Raw genomic sequence first — 18,409 nt, 5'->3', positions numbered from 1 at the left:
TGTACCTCATTTCTTTTTGAAAAGCAAACAATTCCAAATCATTCTAATAAACACCTTTAATTCATACACTTTGAATTTGTATGTCTCTCTTTTCTATAATAACTTTTTCATTCAGTTAAATCTCAACTGGTCACACCAAAGGCATACAACTTTGACAGAACTCAAAACTATGAGCTACCTACTACTGTCTTTTTTCAGTAAGTGTTCTAACAGAAAATGCACTCATTCACAATCTTTTCCTTGTTCCAACGCATCTAAGTGATGCAAAGCTGTGCCGGAAGAAGCAGGGATTCAATGCCACAGAGGTTCCAGGGCAGGGAGGAAGACAGTCTGCGGGAGGGAATGCAAAGCAGTTTTAAGAAGCCCCAACACGCCACCCTGAGCCCCTCAGCAATGAACCCTTCTCTCCTATGAGAGCTAATGAATCAAAGGTGAGGTAATAACGGCAGACTTTTTCACTGATATCACTTCAAAAATAGTGCTTCATGAGAAAAAATTAATCAGGCTTCCCTGGTGGCCCAGAAGCGAGGAAATTGCTTGCCAACGCAGAAGACAAGGGTTTGCTCCTTGGTCTGGGAAGATCGCACAGGCCACAGGGCAACTAACCCCATGTTCCACAACTATTGAGCCAGCGTGCTGCAACTACTGAAGCCTGTGGGCCCCGGAGCCTACGCTCTGCAACGGGAGGAAACCCGCTCACCGCAACTAGAGTGGACCTTACCGGCCGCAACTAAAGAAAAGCCCACAGAGCCAAAAACAAAACAAAACAAATTAATCAACCCCATCCCGTAGGTGTCCTCGCTGGAACTGAACTCCAGCCAAAAACCCAAACCAAAATAAGCTGCTCACTAGTTGAAGCATACGCCAAATCTTTATTACGGATCTAGTTTTGCTTGACAGACTTTGAAACTTCTACTATAATAAATTATTATTATAAAACAGTTATTCATGAACTAAAAGGGAAAAACATCATTTGCCCTAATAAAAAGATATTCATAAAGTCATTCACAGAGTCAAAGTACTGCTCAAAGAAAATTCATTTTTGAGATTCCTAATCAAAATAATCCCTGGAGAAGGAAATGGCAACCCACTTCAGTATTCGTGCCTGGGAAATGCCATGGACGGAGGAGTCTGACAGACTATACAGTCCATAGGGTGGCAAAGAGTCAGACACAGCTGAGCGACTTCACTTAATCAAAATAGTACTCAAGGTAAACTAACCTCTTACAGCTACAAAGTATTGATTCATTCCGCAAACATCTTGCTATATTATGTGACTGTCTGAGCCCTTCTCCTAAAGGCTTATAATCTGGCCATCAGATTAAAACTTAAAATTCTGCAAATTGGAGTTCTCTTCCAATACTTCCCATCTTAACGAATAAAGAATATCTTATGTTTTATCATCTCTGACTCCAAAGCAATCCAGATGGTGTAAGTAAGCTTTTTAAAAAAGTAGATGTATACACATACACACACACACACATATATATATATATAGCTATTAAAATTTAGAATCACAGCCTAACTCCGGTAATTAGGGATCTCAAAGAGTTGGGCGCTTTCGCTTTTAGCCAGACGAACATGCAAACTCACCACAACAGAAGAATGGCTTATACTCTTTCACTCTCAAGAGCAATATCCAACAATATAAAAAAACCCTTGAGAGTTTTGCCACTTTTTAACGGCAAAGAGTTTCTGAGATATCAGGCTAATAAAACCAAATCTGTACCATTTTCAAGCCACTTCCTCTAGTAGACATTTTCCTCTCACAAAAATCTTCACATGCCAAAACACGTATTTGATACTACTTTCATTAAACTTCCACCATCTATGCTTAAGTTTACCCAACAGCGTATACTGTTTCCCTATGACCATTCTTAGCCTTCTCTGTAATTCATCTCTTTTTAAAATCCAGTGATCAAGAATATAAAATGGAGAAAAGACAGTCTCTTTAACAAGTGGTGCTGGGAAAACTGGTCAGTCACTTGTAAAAGAATGAAACTAGAACACTTCCTAACACCATACACCAAAATAAACTCAAAATGGATTAAAGATCTAAATGTAAGACCAGAAACTATAAAACTCCTAGAGGAGAACGTAGGCAAAACACTCTCCGACATAAATCACAGCAGGATCCTCCAAGACCCACCTCCCAGAATATTGGAAATAAAAGCAAAAATAAACAAATGGGACCTAATTAAAATCAAAAGCTTCTGCACAGCAAAGGAAACTCTAAGCAAGGTGAGAAGACAACCTTCAGAATGGGAGACAATAATAGCAAATGAAGCAACTGATAAAGGATTAATCTCCAAATTATACAAGCAGCTCCTGCAGCTTAATTCCAGAAAACTAAGTGACCCAATCAAAAAATGGGCCAAAGAACTAAACAGATATTTCTCCAAAGAAGACATAAAGATGGCTAATAAACACATGAAAAAATGCTCAACATCCCTCATCATCAGAGAAATGCAAATCAAAACCACAATGAGATACCATTTCACACCAGTCAGAATGGCTGCTATCCAAAAGTCTACATGCAATAAGTGCTGGAGAGGGTGTGGAGAGAAGGGAACCCTCTTACACTGTTGGTGGGAATGCAAACTAGTACAGCCACTATGGAGAACAGTGTGGAGATTCCTCAGAAAACTGGAAATAGAACTGCCATACGATCCAGCGATCGCAATCCTGGGCATACACACCGAGGAAACCAGAATTGAAAGAGACCCATGTACTCCAATGTTCATTGCAGCACTGTTTATAACAGCCAGGACATGGAAGCAACCTAGATGTCCATCTGCAGATGAATGGATAAGAAAGCTTTGGTACATATACACAATGGAGTATTTCTCAGCCATCAAAAAGAATGCATTTGAATCAGTTTTAATGAGGTGGATGAAATTGGAGCCAATTATACAGAGTGAAGTAAGCCAGAAAGAAGAACATCAATACCGTATATTAACGCATATATATGGAATTTAGAAAAATGGTAACCTGAACCCTGTATAAGAGACTGCAAAAGAGACATAGGCATTTAGAACAGTCTTTGGGACTCTGTGGGAGAGGGTGAAGGTGGAATGATTGGAGAGAATGGAATTGTAGCATGTATATTATCATAAGTGACCAGTCCAGGTTCGACGCATAAATTTTCCTCTGTTCAAAAAAAAAAAAAAAAAATCCAGTGATCAAAACAGGACATGCAACTCAAAAGGAAGTAAAGCTATTGCAAAGAATAGAGAAAGCACTACATCTGTGACCTTGGATGCCATACTCACTTAAAAATATTTTAGCATCATGTTGACTTCTTTACTGACTCATATTCAGCCTGTGGTCACCCATGATTGTTGCTTTCTTCCCTCTTTATTTATACCTAGCCTGTCCTTCTCCATCCTATATTTAAATCGTTGGATTTTTTTTTTCCCCCTCCACACACTTAATTTCACCCAGCTTCACAGTTTTCATAGATCCATTTTCCCATTTATCACAACACTTTATAGAAATGTTTACATCTGCAATTTCTAATAACTACTGTTTCACACCTTAAAAATATCAAGACTGTGAGCACAATATTGTAAATTCACTATACTTCAAGTAACAAACAAACAAAAATCCAGGCTATGAAAGTACATATATAACACAACATATACTGTAATTTACAAGTAACAGTGGAACGAAGGGTAAGCTCATTGCCTGCTGGAAACCTACCTCCACTGGACCGTCGCTCTTTACCAGTGCTATACGTGCCCGCTGCAGGGAACCGTCCATCAGCTTGTGAAGCCTTAAAATCAACTTCCTTAACCCCATTTGCTTCAGTGCTTTGTCTACAAAGGGTCTATAAATAGAAGTCAGACAGTGTCTACTAAAGCCGGCCTCCGTGCTGCAGTCTGGGGCTCCCCAGCCGACAGACTCGTCCTCGGATTCCAGCCTCTCGAGCTTCTTTGGGCCACGATCCGGGGGTGCCTGGATGTGGAGACCGTGGTCGGCGGGCGGCCTGGGCTCCGGTGCCTGCGGGTCACGGCTCTGCTCTCCCTCACTCTCGTCCGTGCTGCTGTCCAGCTCCTTCAGCTCTCCTTCTGTGTCCTCGGCCTCGTCCTCGGGCTCGTTGCCTCTGGACGATCGCGGGGAGGGGATTTCAAACACCGGCCAGCCAATGTCTGATAAATTCTTGATGCCCAAAACGGTGCCCATAATCCTTAATTTCTGATTTAAGTCTTTCGTGACATTTAACCACAGACAGAGCGCCTGCACCCTGTCCTGGAAGTCCTTCGCAGCGTACTTCTCGTAATCCTTTTGAAGCGCCTGCAGTGACGGGTAAAGTGCCTCTATGTACTCCAGCAGCTCCATTATCCGTTTGACCTGCTCGAAGGACACCCTCTGGCGTTGGAGGTGCTCGTGATAGGTTGAGTAACCCACAGGCTGCGTCCCGTGAGGGGCTCCGAACTGCCCTTCTACCGAAGTACCGTTAAGACTAGCTCCGTTTCTAACGAAGGAGAAGCTCCCATAGTCAACTTTGAAGGTAAGGATTTCATTGATAATGTCTGGGATGGCCTGGCGGGCTGTGTATAAAAAGAGGTCCTGGTCATTAATGGTCCGGCCAGCGTGCCAGGCTTGCAGCTCTAACCAGATCAGTTCGTTAGATCGGTTGAACCAGAACGCGGACGTGCTTTCCTGTCCTCTTTGCTCCCTGTCCTTCTTCTTTGAGACTGAGGTAAGCTTTAGCAGAAGTCGGAGAGTTTCAAAAAATTTTAAGCGATCTGCCGGACAATCAGTCCTGGAAGTCTGGCGGGCGGTTCTGGCTATCGGCACGGGCACAGAGACCGGAAGCTTAGCATTGCTGCAGCCGAGACTGAGGTAAGGCTTATTGAGATCCACGCCTGGGATGGACTTTTTGGGCAGAGTCCCCCCGACTGAGTCCAGCATGAACGAGCACTGCGCGTTCTTCTTATGATCCCGCTCTGTGGACCTGAGGGCCGCCCGGATCTTCTTCTCCTGCTTATAGCTGTATTCTTCCACGCTCTCCGCAGGTTTTCCAGTGTCTTTGTGTGGAGGCTGGTTTGGTGCATTCATTTTTTCTATTAACAAAAAAAAAAAAAAGCACAACATTAACGTTACTCTAAAAGATCAAGCTGTTCTCAATATTTTCCATAAGACTGATACCCACGTGTATTTATATTTGCAGACTGCCACTGGAGAAAATAATCATACTGTGTGCTGAAAATTAAGAGAACACACACACACAAAACATTTCTCTCTAAACTTTTAAAAAGGTTTTACCCATTTTTCCTGTTACATAATACTTGCTATACTCTATAATGTCCTCCACTACTAACCTAAAACCAGCTGTTTACCTGTCTACTACAAAGTGCAGTCATCCAGCTAAATCAAATCTTCACGAGTTATCACCTTAGACTCAGAAGAGAGAAACAGTACAGCAGACCCGACAGCACCTGACTTAGAGACACATCCGTTTCCTGCCTTGGCCATGAACTGAAGCATCAACTTAGAGCAAATCGGTTAAGTTTTCTGGGTTACTTTTGTCATTTGTAAAATCAAGTAGATGGAGGAAAGAACCCTTAAGGCACCTTAAGATTATTCTCCTGAAACACTGGAAGACACGTAAGCAAAAATGCTTACCTTAATTTCTGTTCCTTGATTTCTTCTTTGCCACAAACAAGTGAACAGTAACATTTCTTAATTTAACATTAAGGAAACTGAAGACATAGCTTAATTTAGTAAAATTTGCCTAGTCTATTGTACTGGCACGTAAAAATCATTCAAAATTAATGCAAAGAAAGCAAACACTACACTTCTCCTTCAAAGAACTGTGAATAGTTCTACTAACTGAGTTCCCAAGCTTTGAAACGAACACACGTCTCCTTCCTGTTTGGCATCTCTGACCCTCTGAACCATCTCTACCTGACAGAGACCCCTCCATTCTCTCATCTTCCACATGCAGCAGTCTCAGGGTTGTCTTCTGCTTCCGAAGTCCGTCCTGGGACCTTGGCTCACTCCGTGAAAAGTGCGCGTTTCTCAAAGTCCTCCTCTCGTGGGTCTCTCCCGCCTCACCTGCCTTCTCCCTGGGTGACCTTCACGTGCCCGTCACACACTGACAACGCCCAAGCCTACAGCACCATCCCCGTTTCCCCTCTACACTCAAGGTACGGTTTGTCTCCTTGAATCTAGGACACACATTTTGTATTTCAACTTCTTTGAAATTAGAATATGCTTTATAGTTAATGGTAATATAAACAACTTTTAGGAAAATATCCACTAATATATTTCATTTATATTTTCCTTTATATACACATGCACAAAAGTAATAAATGGCTTTTAAAAATGTGTATCTAAATATCAGAAAGTATAAAAGAGTTCTTTAGATAAATAATTAAAAATTCTAAGTGTAAGAATATATTGTGAATCAATTATAAGCATTTTTTCTTAGTATATAATAGCACAGTATGCCTTCAGATTTTATGAAATAGGGTGTATTTATATGATTACAGACTAACACACCCAAAATCAATTTACAGATTAATATACCCAGACTAATATAACTCTGTTAAAGTTAATTTAACAAAGAAAATTTGTTCAAAACCAATATATCTCCAAATCAATTTAACTTAGTTTTAAAGTAAGGATTTTTCAAACAAGTATTTCTAAAAGCACTTCCAATTTGATTTACTGATATTCAATTTGTTTTACAATCCATCAAAAAGGATTTTATCTGTCTATACGCATTTGTGTTATATTTTAATATAAAACTATTATTACTATATTTTAAATTAGCAATACTTTTAAACAATGGAAATTTTATCTGTTATTTTAATCTACTTTACTCTACATGTCTTAAAACTTTTTACACAGTCCATTCAAGAAATTTCTTCACTCAGAATGGCTTTCATCAAAAACAACACAAATAACAAACGTTGGCAAGGATGTGGAGAAAAAGGAATCCTCATACACTGTTGGTGGGAATCTAAACTGGTGCAGTCACTGTAGACGTTTCCTCAAAAAACTAAAATCAGAACTACCACTTGACTCAGTAATTCCACAGAAATTATAAATGTTCTTCTAATCCATGATTTAAAGATTCTAAGGGAAACAAAGAGTTAACTGGGAGTTGCCGCTGTTTAATCGCTAAGTCCTCTGTCCAAGAGATTCCCCAGGGAAGAATCCTGGAGCAGGCTGCCATTTCCTTCTCCAAGGGACCTTCACAACCCAGGGATTGAACCCATGGCTCCTGCATTACAGGTGGATTTACCACTGAGCCACCCGGTAGCTGTGACAATCTAACAACAAAGAAGACTGCATTATGAACTTTAAGCCCAAATCTACGTTAAACTCACCACAGAGCTAACAATCAAAGCATGAAAATATCAAGAGATGAAGCTTCTCAGCCTTGATCTTCATTCTAACAATTAAAAGGACTTAAGAAGAGAAATGCTATAACCCCACTTTTCTGTAAATACAGAATCAAATTTTGGCAAGCCTAGAGACCTAAGTTTTGCAGATTATACACACATCTTGTGAAGCCTATCTTGTAGCATACAAATGGTATATTAAACAATTTTTTTTTGAAATTTTGTACTTACAAAAAGCAATGAATGGTTCAGTGTTTGGATTTACAATGTGCATAAAGGAAAGTAAATTGGGAAAAGAGGAAGATAAGACAAAGAAGCTATATTTTTTCCCAAAATAAAAAGCCAAATTGGTTTAAAAAAAACACAAATGGAAACTGATATAACATTAAAATGACATCATTTAAACTGAAAATTTAAGCTCCAGATTCAAGATCCAGTCTAGCTACCGTGCAAAAAGAAAATAGCAATCTTTGCTTGTTTAGTTTTCTGCCCATACTAAATCCCTCTGCAATGAACAGAAAGTCAGAGTTTCTGGAAAGGAGAATGGATCAAAAGTATACAGAATGCTTTATACAAGTTCTAATTACAGTACTACAGAACTAATTCATAATGACTTAAATAAGACTAATGAATAGCGATCTCCCAAGTGGCTATAAATTGAGTGGTGTGATTCTGCAGTACTGTTAAAACAAACCTTCCAAGAAGTTACTGCTTCCTTTGACCAATTACCAATAACTCCTGCCAAATCAGAAAAACATGAAAGGAAAAGAACAAAAAAAAATTGTATAATAAAACCAAACGCAAACAAATGAGAAGCAATATGAATCAGTGGTTTCAACAGGTCTAAGACAATCAAGTGAATTCCTTGCAATTCACACCTAGAAATGACTCTTTAGAATATGTATAAAATGTAAGTTTTATCAAGCCCCTGCAATTCTTATGTTCTTTCATCCATGTATGTCAAATTCAAAACACCAGCCCTCTGCGATCTCTCAAATGAGAAAGTAGAAACAGATACCTGCTCTTTAACTGAGAGATGATATTTATGGCAATGATGTGCTAGACTGTCGATATCAGCAATCTGAAGGGACTTAAGAGACCCCCGAATCCAAGGTTCTCAAACTTCAGTCAACATTAAAGAATCACTCAGATTCTTGCTGCAACGCAGATTCCCGGGCCCATTCCCAGGGCCTCTGATTCAGCCTGGCTAGAACGACACCACGCTTGGGAAAACAATGCTTTATTGAATCTCTCATTTCCGAGGTAAGGGCTTTATAGACATTGTCATCATCTTCACAACAACACATGATGGGAGGACTGCATCTCACAGATGGTCAGACAGATGCGAATGTCCCGACGGGGATCCTACTGTAACTTAAGTTTGTGCTGTCAACCACCTTTACACCTGTCAGAGCTGCTCCCAGGGCAGGACCGTGTGACCGAGGAAAGGCTAAGAAGCTGAGTGCCATAAAGGACAGACTACAGAGGGTACAGGACTCATCTGTAGAAGAGTTAAGCAAGACCAGGTACTTACCTGGCTGATGGCCTTGAAGAACGGGGTCACCTTAAATAAAGGCAGAAAGGAAGGCAGGAGAATATTTTAAGCCAGACAATAAACATGCAAAATGCTCTGGCTCACAGCGAGCATTCCTCCAACTACAGCGACTGAATCTCATTCATAACCATTTTAGCAGATCAATTTTAGAGCAGTATGATTTTTTAAAAACCTGCTACTCTCGCCGTGCTAGCAAAAGCTCACAGACACAGACACACACCTTGACATGCTTGCTAACGGTGAGGGGATGAGTGTGTGCATGTGTGTGGACAGGATGTGCCAATTCTGATGCACGGGCCTCTGCGCCCTGGCTCTCACAGTGTTACATCACTGCCGCAAAACGGCGCCCAGGACGGCCACAGGGCAGACTCGCCCTGAGACACGCTCTGACCCGGCGTCCTCGTCCGCATCGAGCCCACTGACACACGGGACCCGCTCAGCTTACTTCCTTTGCTACAGTGGGAGATGCAGTAAACGGTGGGTATGATTCAGGCCCGGGACGAACTTCTAGTTATAAAAAATCAGTCTGTAACAGCAGCAGTTATTCTGAGCGGACGATAAGAATATTTAAACAATCAAACCCATACGATCAGCGCGTGACAACGGCTACTGTCTAAAGAAAACGGCGTCAGTGGTTCCTCTTGCCCACTTCCAGCATGCAGTCACCTATGGGTGACCTTACGTTCCTCCAAGGATGCTCCTGACGGCGCTTCCACTTATAATGGAGGGGGGCAGGAGGACGCAAAGGCAGCGGGACTGACCAGACACTAAGGCCCCAAACTTCACGTGCAGGGAGGAACGGATCTCTCAGGACAACCAGGGAACCACGGCTCCAGGCGCAGCCCCGCCTGCTCTGGGTGTTGATTGGCCCTGCGAGGCAAAAGAAGGCAGCAGCCGTGATGCTATGGGGCCTCCCAGGACTTTCAGATTCCACCTGGACCTCTTGAACTAGCTGAAGGAAGGAAGCTGTCACTTAAGAAGTCCAGTTATCTGGGACCAGGGTACTGTGAAGAAGGCCAGGCCAGCCACGTGGAAGGTCACGTGGAAAAAAGGACAGTGCCAACCAGCTCTCCATCCAGGTGGCAGAGTCAGAGAAAGAGCCATCCCAGCAGACTCCACGTGGAGAAAACATGGGGGCCCAGCCGGGCTACAACAGCACCGCCAGCCAGCTGAGCTGTGCCAGCTAAGCCCCAGCCATCACCCGGTAGAGGAGCTGCACGCTGCCCGGACACCTGCCCACAGGGCTGTGGGCACAAGAAAACGGGGGCTCCTTCAGAACACCACGCTTTGGCGTGGTCTGTCTCACAGCGACAGATGACCGGAAACGTGAAAGGACCATTGGTGACGTTCATTAAAGACATGAGCTCCACTTTCACGCAGTTCTAAAGTGAAGGGGATGATTCAGGCAGCCTTTGCTTGTCACAGAGAGAAAGAAAGAAGGCATCCATTCCTATTTCCCTGGGAAGCTCTGAAAAAAAGTCTGGCCAATCTAATTAACTCTAAAAAGCCCTTGAAAACACTGAGAGACCAATATACTCTGATGAATGACAAACGAGTCTGAAACACCGGTCTTCCGAACTCAGCCTTCAGGTCGCAGCACGAATGCCGCTTGTTCCTGAAGCCTTCCCAGGCCCAGGTCTGCTCAGTCCCTGCCGTGGGCGCCCGCAGCAGCCCCTCACTCACCTCCACCCCAGCTCGACTACACGGGATGGGGCGTCTGCTCGTCTCCGTGACTGCAACTGGAGACCAGCAAGGGCTTATCCATCATCCAGCACAGCACCGGCCTACGCAGTCACCGAAGTTCTGAGTCAGTGGAAAGGAGGAGGGAGAAGTGAGAGGGGAATGGAAGGGAGGAGGGGCGGGAAAGACAAGAGGGGCTGGAGGAAAGGAGAGCGAGGGAAAGGCACAGGACAGGGAGGGAGGGGGGAGACACGGACCCGGTGGAAACGGACTGTGACGGCAACACACACAGCAGGAGCAGGAGCGGGGTCGGGAGCAGCTACCGGAAACGGACAATCCAGACAGGAGCCCAGCTCCACGCCGCAGCGGCTGTGTGACTCGAGACTCATCCTCAAAGTGGGACCGACTAACAAGGAAACGCTCAGTGTTATAGTTATTCAACTCTACTCTAAAATTTTAAGGCAAACGGTGAGAAGGAAATCTTCAGCTCCCAATAATAATGATGACTGCTAAGGTGCTAATCACTTCAGTCGTGTCCAGCTCTGTGTGACCCCATAGACAGAAGCCCACCAGGCTCCCCCGTCCCTGGGATTCTCCAGGCAAGAACGCTGGAGTGGGCTGCCATTTCCTTCTCCAATGTGTGAAAGTGAAAGTGAAGTTGCTCACTCGTGTCTAACCCTCAGCGACCCCACGGACTGCAGCCCACCAGGCTCCTCCATCCATGGGATTTTCTAGGCAAGAGTACTGGAGTGGCTTGCCATTGCCTTCTCCGTTAATAATGATGACAGCCAGTACTTACTGAACATACAGCCCTCAGCCGCTGGAAGACATTCTGTTTCTCAGATGAGGCATGCAGGTTGCGAGCTGAGAGCACCAGGACGGGAACCCAGGCAATCCGGGAACCGCGTCTGGGTCCCGCCCACCACCCTCTGCTGCTGCACGTTCGCAAGGCAGCCGAGGTCTCGAAGCAGGCAAGCTCTCAAGCACTGTTCTACCGCTCAACATGAACACCTCATCACCACAACGTAACACGGCCCACCCGCCCAACATGGGTGCTGCCTACCCATTTTTCTTTGGTTTTCATGACCAAAACAGTTCACCAGATGGCAAACCAACTACTTTCTAACATATGCATGACTGGGACAGTTAAAACTACACACCCTAGAAACTCTTGTCATTTCCTCAACCGTAAGCTGAATAGTAATATATAGAACCTACATCTCATTGGGTTATTGTGATATTTAAAAGGTAACTCTTTTGAGGAGCCAAGCACAGTGCTGAGAACTGTCAGTGATAACTGGACAGATGCTTCCACAAATGATTCAGCAGCCACTTAAATGGGTCACTCAGCACGGGTTACTCTATGACACAGAAAGTTCACAACACAGTAAATGAAAACGGAAGCCAGCTATGAAACAATACCATACAAGAACACAGATACTACCATATGTCAGCAAAGAGGCTGTGTTATAAACGGAGACAGACTTTCTTTTCTTGGGCTCCAAAATCACTGCAGATGGTGACTGCAGCCATGAAATTAAAAGACACTTGCTCCTTGGAAGAAAAGCTATGACCAACCTAGACAGCATATTAAAAAGCAGAGACACTACTTTGCTGACAAAGGTCCATCTAGTCAAAGCTATAGTTTTTCCAGTAGTCATGGATGGATGTGAGAGCTGGACTATAAAGAAAGCTGAGCGTTGAAGAATTGATGCTTTTGAACTGTGGTGTTGGAGAAGACTCTTGAGAGTCCCTTGGACTGCAAGATCAAACCAGTCCATCCTAAAGGAGATCAGTCCTGAATATTCATTGGACTAATGCTGAAGCTGAAACTCCAATCCTTTGGCCACCTGATGCGAAGAACTGACTCCTGGGAAAAGACCCTGATGCTGGGAAAGATTGAAGGTGGGAGGAGAAGGGGACGACAGAGGACGAGACGGTTGGATGGCATCACTGACTTGGTGGACATGAGTTTGAACAAGCTCCAGGAGTTGGTGATGGACAGGGAGGCCTGGCGTGCTGCGGTCGGTGAGGTTGGAGTTGGTGATGGACAGGGAGGCCTGGCGTGCTGCGGTCCGTGAGGTTGCAGTGTTGGACACAACTGAGTGACTGAACTGACTGAAGCCAAGAGACTACAGGACCAAGAGGGCAAACGTTATCTTTGTTTACGGGCATTTTTATTTTCGTCAGCATTTTCTAAACTCCCTATACACGTCATCTTTTGCAACTAGAAAAAACATTAAGTGAATAAGAACGTTGATGCCCGAGGTCTGCTTTCAGGTAGCTACAAGTCAAAGGTTCATGAGCATTCCCTCTTCACCCGCAAAATGGCAGGAATTAAAAGTGGTCTCTGACCTCTTCCAGATCTAAAATTCTGTCATTTCATGAAATAAACAACTGAAAGAAGTTGAGGAGGAAGACAGACAATCTCTCCTCTACCTTCTTTTTTTTTTTCTTTTTTATTTATTTATTTATTTGCATTACAATAGTTTAATATGAACAATCAGAACTAATTAACAGTATAACAATATTTTACAACTGAAATAATTAAAATAAACTATAAAATTACTACATAAAACAGGTCTGATCTAGCTTATTTACTTTATATAATCTCTTCAGTGCTGCAAAACCATTTATTTCTTTTTTTTTTCATGTTTTAATAAACACTTCGTCTTTTTGTATTGCTTTCTTTTTCATCACAATAATAGAAATATAACACCATATATCACTGTAAAACACATTTCCACATAAATGCTGATAAGCACAAAATATTTTTCATCATTTACATTTTAACTGTAATAATATATGGCAGGATTAAAGCCGCATCCATCATGTGTCTAACTAACCTTGCGGTAATGAATTTTTAAATGTAATGGTTTCTGTCGCAAAGTAAAATCGTACATAATGTCTAGTGACACAGTACGCTGGTGGATGGGTGGTTTTGGAAAATGGAAATGCAACTTCATTTTTAATTAGATTTATAAACTTCACCACCTCCACCTCCAGCCAGCTTCCCAACCCTCCCTCCCACCACCATTATTTATTTATTTATTTTTAAATGAGGCTTTTAATTAATGTTTGACAGAGCTGATTCAGGTTGAATAGACTAAATTTCTTTAAACAAACTTACTTATACTCCAGAGTCCTTTAAAAACTTAATAGCATTTATACATTGAAGGTATTTGATTTTCTTGTAACTAGCACTTCAAATGCAACAAGCATTTGACCCAACAAGTAAAACTTTCTACAGTTCATAACTTTTATAAATAAAATAAATTAAATGTACAGTGAATAAGTTCTCTGAAATATTTCAATATTTCTGCAGGTTTAGTAACATCATAAAATACATTTCAACTAAAATTCACAAATCTAAAAACCTGTTAGGCATTTTTAGGCATTTTAAGTTGGAAATGAAGACCAATGTTACATCGTAATATGCCAATTACAAATAGTACTTCAAATAGCAAATACTACAGTTTGTCCCAAACTTTAAAAACTATTTATGAACTCAACACTAAACTATTGATGGCTATGAGAATTGTTTCCTAGCCTTTTTGAAAATTTCAACCCATTTACGTTTGAGGTAATTATTGATAAGTACGATCCCGTAGCCATTTTCTTTATTGCTTTGGGTTCAAGTTTATACACTCTTTCTGTGTTTCCTGTCTATAGAAGATCCTTTAGCATTTGTTGGAGAGCTGGTTTGGTGATGTTGAATTCCCTCAGCTTTTGCTTGTCTGTAAAGCTTTTGATTTCTCCTTCATATTTGAATGAGATCCTTGCTGGGTATAGTAATCTGGGCTGTAGGTTATTTTCTTTCATCACTTTAAGTATGTCTTGCCACTCCCTTCTGGCCTGAAGAGTTTCTGTTGAAAGATCAGCTGTTATCTTTATGGGAATCCCCTTATGTGTTATTTGCTGCTTTTTCCTTGCTGCTTTTAATATTTGTTCTTTGTGTTTGATCTTTGTTAATTTGATTAATATGTGTCTTGGAGTATTTCGCCTTGGGTTTATCCTGTTGGGGACTCTCTGGATTTCTTGGACTTGGGTGATTATTTCTTTCCCTATTTTAGGGAAGTTTTCAACTATTATCTCCTCAAGTATTCTCTCATGGTCTTTCTTTTTGTCTTCTTCTTCTGGGACTCCTATGATTCGAATGTTGGAGCGTTTAACATTGTCCCAGAGGTCTCTAATATTGTCCTCATTTCTTTTAATTCGTTTTTCTTTTTTCCTCTCTGTTTCATTTATTTCTACAATTCTATCTTCTAGTTCGCTAATCCTGTCTTCTGCCTCTGTTATTCTATTGGTTGTTCCCTCCAGAGTGTTTCTGATCTCATCTATTGCATTATTCATTGTATATTGACTCTTTTTTATTTCTTCTAAGTCCTTATTAAATCTTTCTTCCATCTTCTCAATCCTTTTCTCCAGGTTATTTATCTGTAACTCCATTTTGCTTTCAAGATTTTGAATCATTTTCACCATCAAAATTTGAAATTCTTTATCAGGTAAATTCCCTATATCTTCTTCTTTTGTTTGTGTTGGTGGGCAATTATCTTGTTCCTTTACTTGCTGGGTATTTCTCTGCCTCTTCATCTTGCTTATATTGCTTTGCTTGGGGTGGCCTTTCCCTCTTCTTGCAGTTTGTGGAGTTCTCTTTATTATGTAGTTTCTTCGCTGTGTGTGGGGTTGGACGGGTGACTTGTCCGGGTTCCCTGGTTAGGGAAGCATGTGTTGGTGTTCTGGTGGGTGGAGCTGGATTTCTTCTCTCTCCTTTAGAAGACAATGGGCTGCTTTTCTGGGAGCCTGATGACCTCTGCCAGTATTCAGAAGTTGTTTTGTGGACTTTACTCCACGTTCAAATGTTCTTTTGATGAATTTGTGGGGGAGAAAGTGGTCTCGCTGTCTTATCCCTCCGCCATCTTGTTCCTTCCTCCCCAGAACACTGGATTCTTATATTCCACTTGGTCGTGGAGTATCTCTTCCCAGCTGCTCCAGCAAGGCGCAGCCGCTGTACCTTACCTTGGACGAGGGGTATCTCCTCAAGGCCGCCCCTCCTGCTTTGAATGTGGATCAGCTCCTCTCAGCCCTCCGGTGCCCAAGCAGCCACCGCCTCCTGGAGGTGGCACAGCTCCTCTCGGCCACCGCCCTAACCCTGGGCGCGGGGCAGCTCCTCTCAGCCATGATTCTGCACGTGGTAGGTTGCGCCAGAGCTGGGCGTCTCTCGCGTCTGCGCCACCGGGGCCGGGCGTCTCTCGCGTCTGCCTGTCTTTCTCTTTTTGACTCACAATCCGATTGTGAGTCTCCTCTACCTTCTATCTCCGGCACAGCCCTGAACAACAGCAGGAGCTCAACAAGTATCCAGTGACTGGTTTTCTGACTGATAAGTGACGATGCACAGTCATCTGAATGGGCTTCCCAGGTGACTCCGTGGTCAAGAATCTGCCTGCCCAGGCACGAGATGTAGGAGACGTGGGTTCAATCCCTGGGTCAGGAAGAGCCCCTGGAAGAGGAAACGTCACCCCACTCCAGGATTCTTGCCTGGAGAATCCCGTGGACAGAGGAGACTGGTGGGCTACAGCCCATGGGGTCGCACAGAGCCGGACACGACTGAGCACGCAGAGTCATCTCAAGCACCACATTCAGAGCTTAACCTCTGCTGCTCGAACTGGGAATAGAGTCCCAACTGAGGCCCAGGAGAACTAACTCTGAAATCAGTCCTGGGAACTCCTTGGCACCAGTGGGTTAGGACCCCACATTCTCACTGCCGAGGACTTGGGTTCAATACCTCGTCAGGAACAAAGATCCCACAAGCTGCACAGCGTGGTCAAAAAAAAAGTACCTAAAATCAATCCGGCCACTCGCTCAAGCCTTCTGGCTGCTAAGAAGCTGCTTTAAAACCCTGGGCCCCACTTTCTTAATCTGTAAAGGGGGGAACTGTGTTCTCAACTTCTGTTCTAAAACTGTTGCTGTGGTTTCATCGCTCAGTCATGTCCAAGTCTTTTGCAGCCCTATGGATCCACGAGATTCTCCAGGCAAGAACAGTGGAGCGGGTTGCCATTTCCTCCTAAAGGGGAATCGTCCCCACTCAGGGACAGAACCCATGTCTCCCGCACTGCAGGCGGATTCTTTACTGCTGAGCCACCAGAGCAATGCCTCCAGAACTGTATGAACCAACCAGTAAAGAAAAAGCAGATGTCCTGTTGGCATCGTCACGTTTCAGCACCACAAAGCAAGTAAGTCACTAACTTACTACAACTCCGGAGATGCTGCTTCACTGATACTACTTTAGATAAGGCACTTCTGCAGGCGTCTGAGAAATTCTTTTGAGAAAATGGATAAGGACTGATTTTAAAGATACTATACTGCAATAGAAAGCTATTACTTTCCAAACAGGGTAAATACGGGCCATAGGTTAATATCCTACTACAAATAAAGTTTTAAAACAAACAAAAAAAGTCTTCCCCATAGGAAAGAAAGACTATTTACTACCTAGGAATTCCTCCTTGGATAAGAAGTCATTCAAGCAAACAAATACAATAAAGTCCACCTCTCTGACCTTTCTTCTTTCTGGGAGAAGAGTTATATATGACAGGGACCCAGAATGGACTCTCCAACATCAACCATGAGAGATCAGCGTACGGAAGAAAGGTGTGGGGAAGGGAAGCTGACCAAAAAGAGCAGAAGAACGCGGGCTACAGAAAGGGAGAACTGGGAGTGAGGGTTTCCAGTAAGAACACATGAAAAGGGGAAATTCTCAGAGGAGACAAGGAATGAAAGCTCGACCTTGCGCAGTAACAGGTGGATGAGTTCTAGGAAGCTAAGAGATCAGCTTTAGGACAAGTCATTTGCTGAAATCAAGAAAGTTTCTAAAACCGTAAGGCCTCGGTGACCTGAGGTTCTGCGTTAGAGAGTAGGTACAAGGAAGCCAGGTCTGCACGCTTCAATTCTCCGGCCTCAGAAATGCACAGCAGTGACATGCTCCGAGGAGGAAGAAATGAAAACACAGAACAGTCTCCGTCCCCAGGAGCAGAACACCATCTGGGCTTCGGGATTCCAAACACAGAGAAAGGTGAAACAGAGGTTCTGCACGTGCTGACAAGGTACCATCTGGGTGCTGTGCTTAGGGCACAGGGGGGCCCCACACCCAAGGGCAGAGAGCACGGGTCTCAGGCCGCCCAGAGAACCGTGGAGGAGACAGCTGGGCCCTGCCTCTCCCCACCAGCCCAGGACGTCATGTCCGGGAGACAGAATCTAGGAGGTCCCGCCCAAGAGATACGAAGAAGGAAAGAAGGTCACAGATCTGCATACTCGCAGCTAGCCGTCCGGGACACGCACGCCGACAGCATCCCCACGGTCTCCTCCACATCCTAGAAGGAACGCGAATGCCTCACAGGCTGACCTGAAGGAACACTCAGGACAAGTCTTTCCGCCTCCGGAGAGTCAGTTTCTCCTTTATTAACAATATTGCTAATAACCCAAAAGTGTCAAAATAAAACTTTCAGGCAGCATAAAATCAAACTTAAAAGAAGCGGACTAACCACCATTATTGTAGAAGGTGTCCATCACAGTGCACTGCGGCACAGAGATGCCATCGCACGTATATCTTTTCCAGGCAAGACTGACCTTTCAGATTCGCGCGGCCGGCAGGCCTCCCGACATTATTCCTCTGGTGCTTGGAGGACATGCGTTTCATCTGCCGAGGCGTGCTGGGAGGAGAGGTGCCATAAAGGTTCTCTGTGTTGGCTTCATCTGAAAAGTCCTCAGGATCGGATTCGGAATTCTTGCAAGCTGAATCTCCCAATGCGTACTCTTGCCT

The 18,409-nt window shown here is 43.5% G+C and overlaps 1 protein-coding gene across 1 annotated transcript in view; it reads right to left on the bottom strand.

Moving 5' to 3' along the window:
- MAP3K4 (mitogen-activated protein kinase kinase kinase 4) overlaps positions 1-18,409 on the bottom strand; it is a 116,550-nt gene that overhangs the window by 62,775 nt on the left and 35,366 nt on the right. The window contains exons 3-4 of the mRNA XM_055433834.2: positions 18,217-18,407; positions 3,703-5,069 (exon numbers count right to left, since the gene is read on the bottom strand). Coding sequence (XP_055289809.2) covers positions 3,703-5,069; positions 18,217-18,407 — 1,558 coding nt within the window. The remainder of the gene's footprint in view (positions 1-3,702; positions 5,070-18,216; positions 18,408-18,409) is intronic.

This window comes from Moschus berezovskii, chromosome 10 (genome assembly GCF_049115385.1).
Source record: "Moschus berezovskii isolate FMDL1 chromosome 10, NW_MosBer_1.0, whole genome shotgun sequence".
Taxonomy (NCBI): domain Eukaryota; kingdom Metazoa; phylum Chordata; class Mammalia; order Artiodactyla; family Moschidae; genus Moschus; species Moschus berezovskii.
Note: the sequence above shows the minus strand (reverse complement) of the source record. Positions and strands in the feature narration are given on the sequence as shown.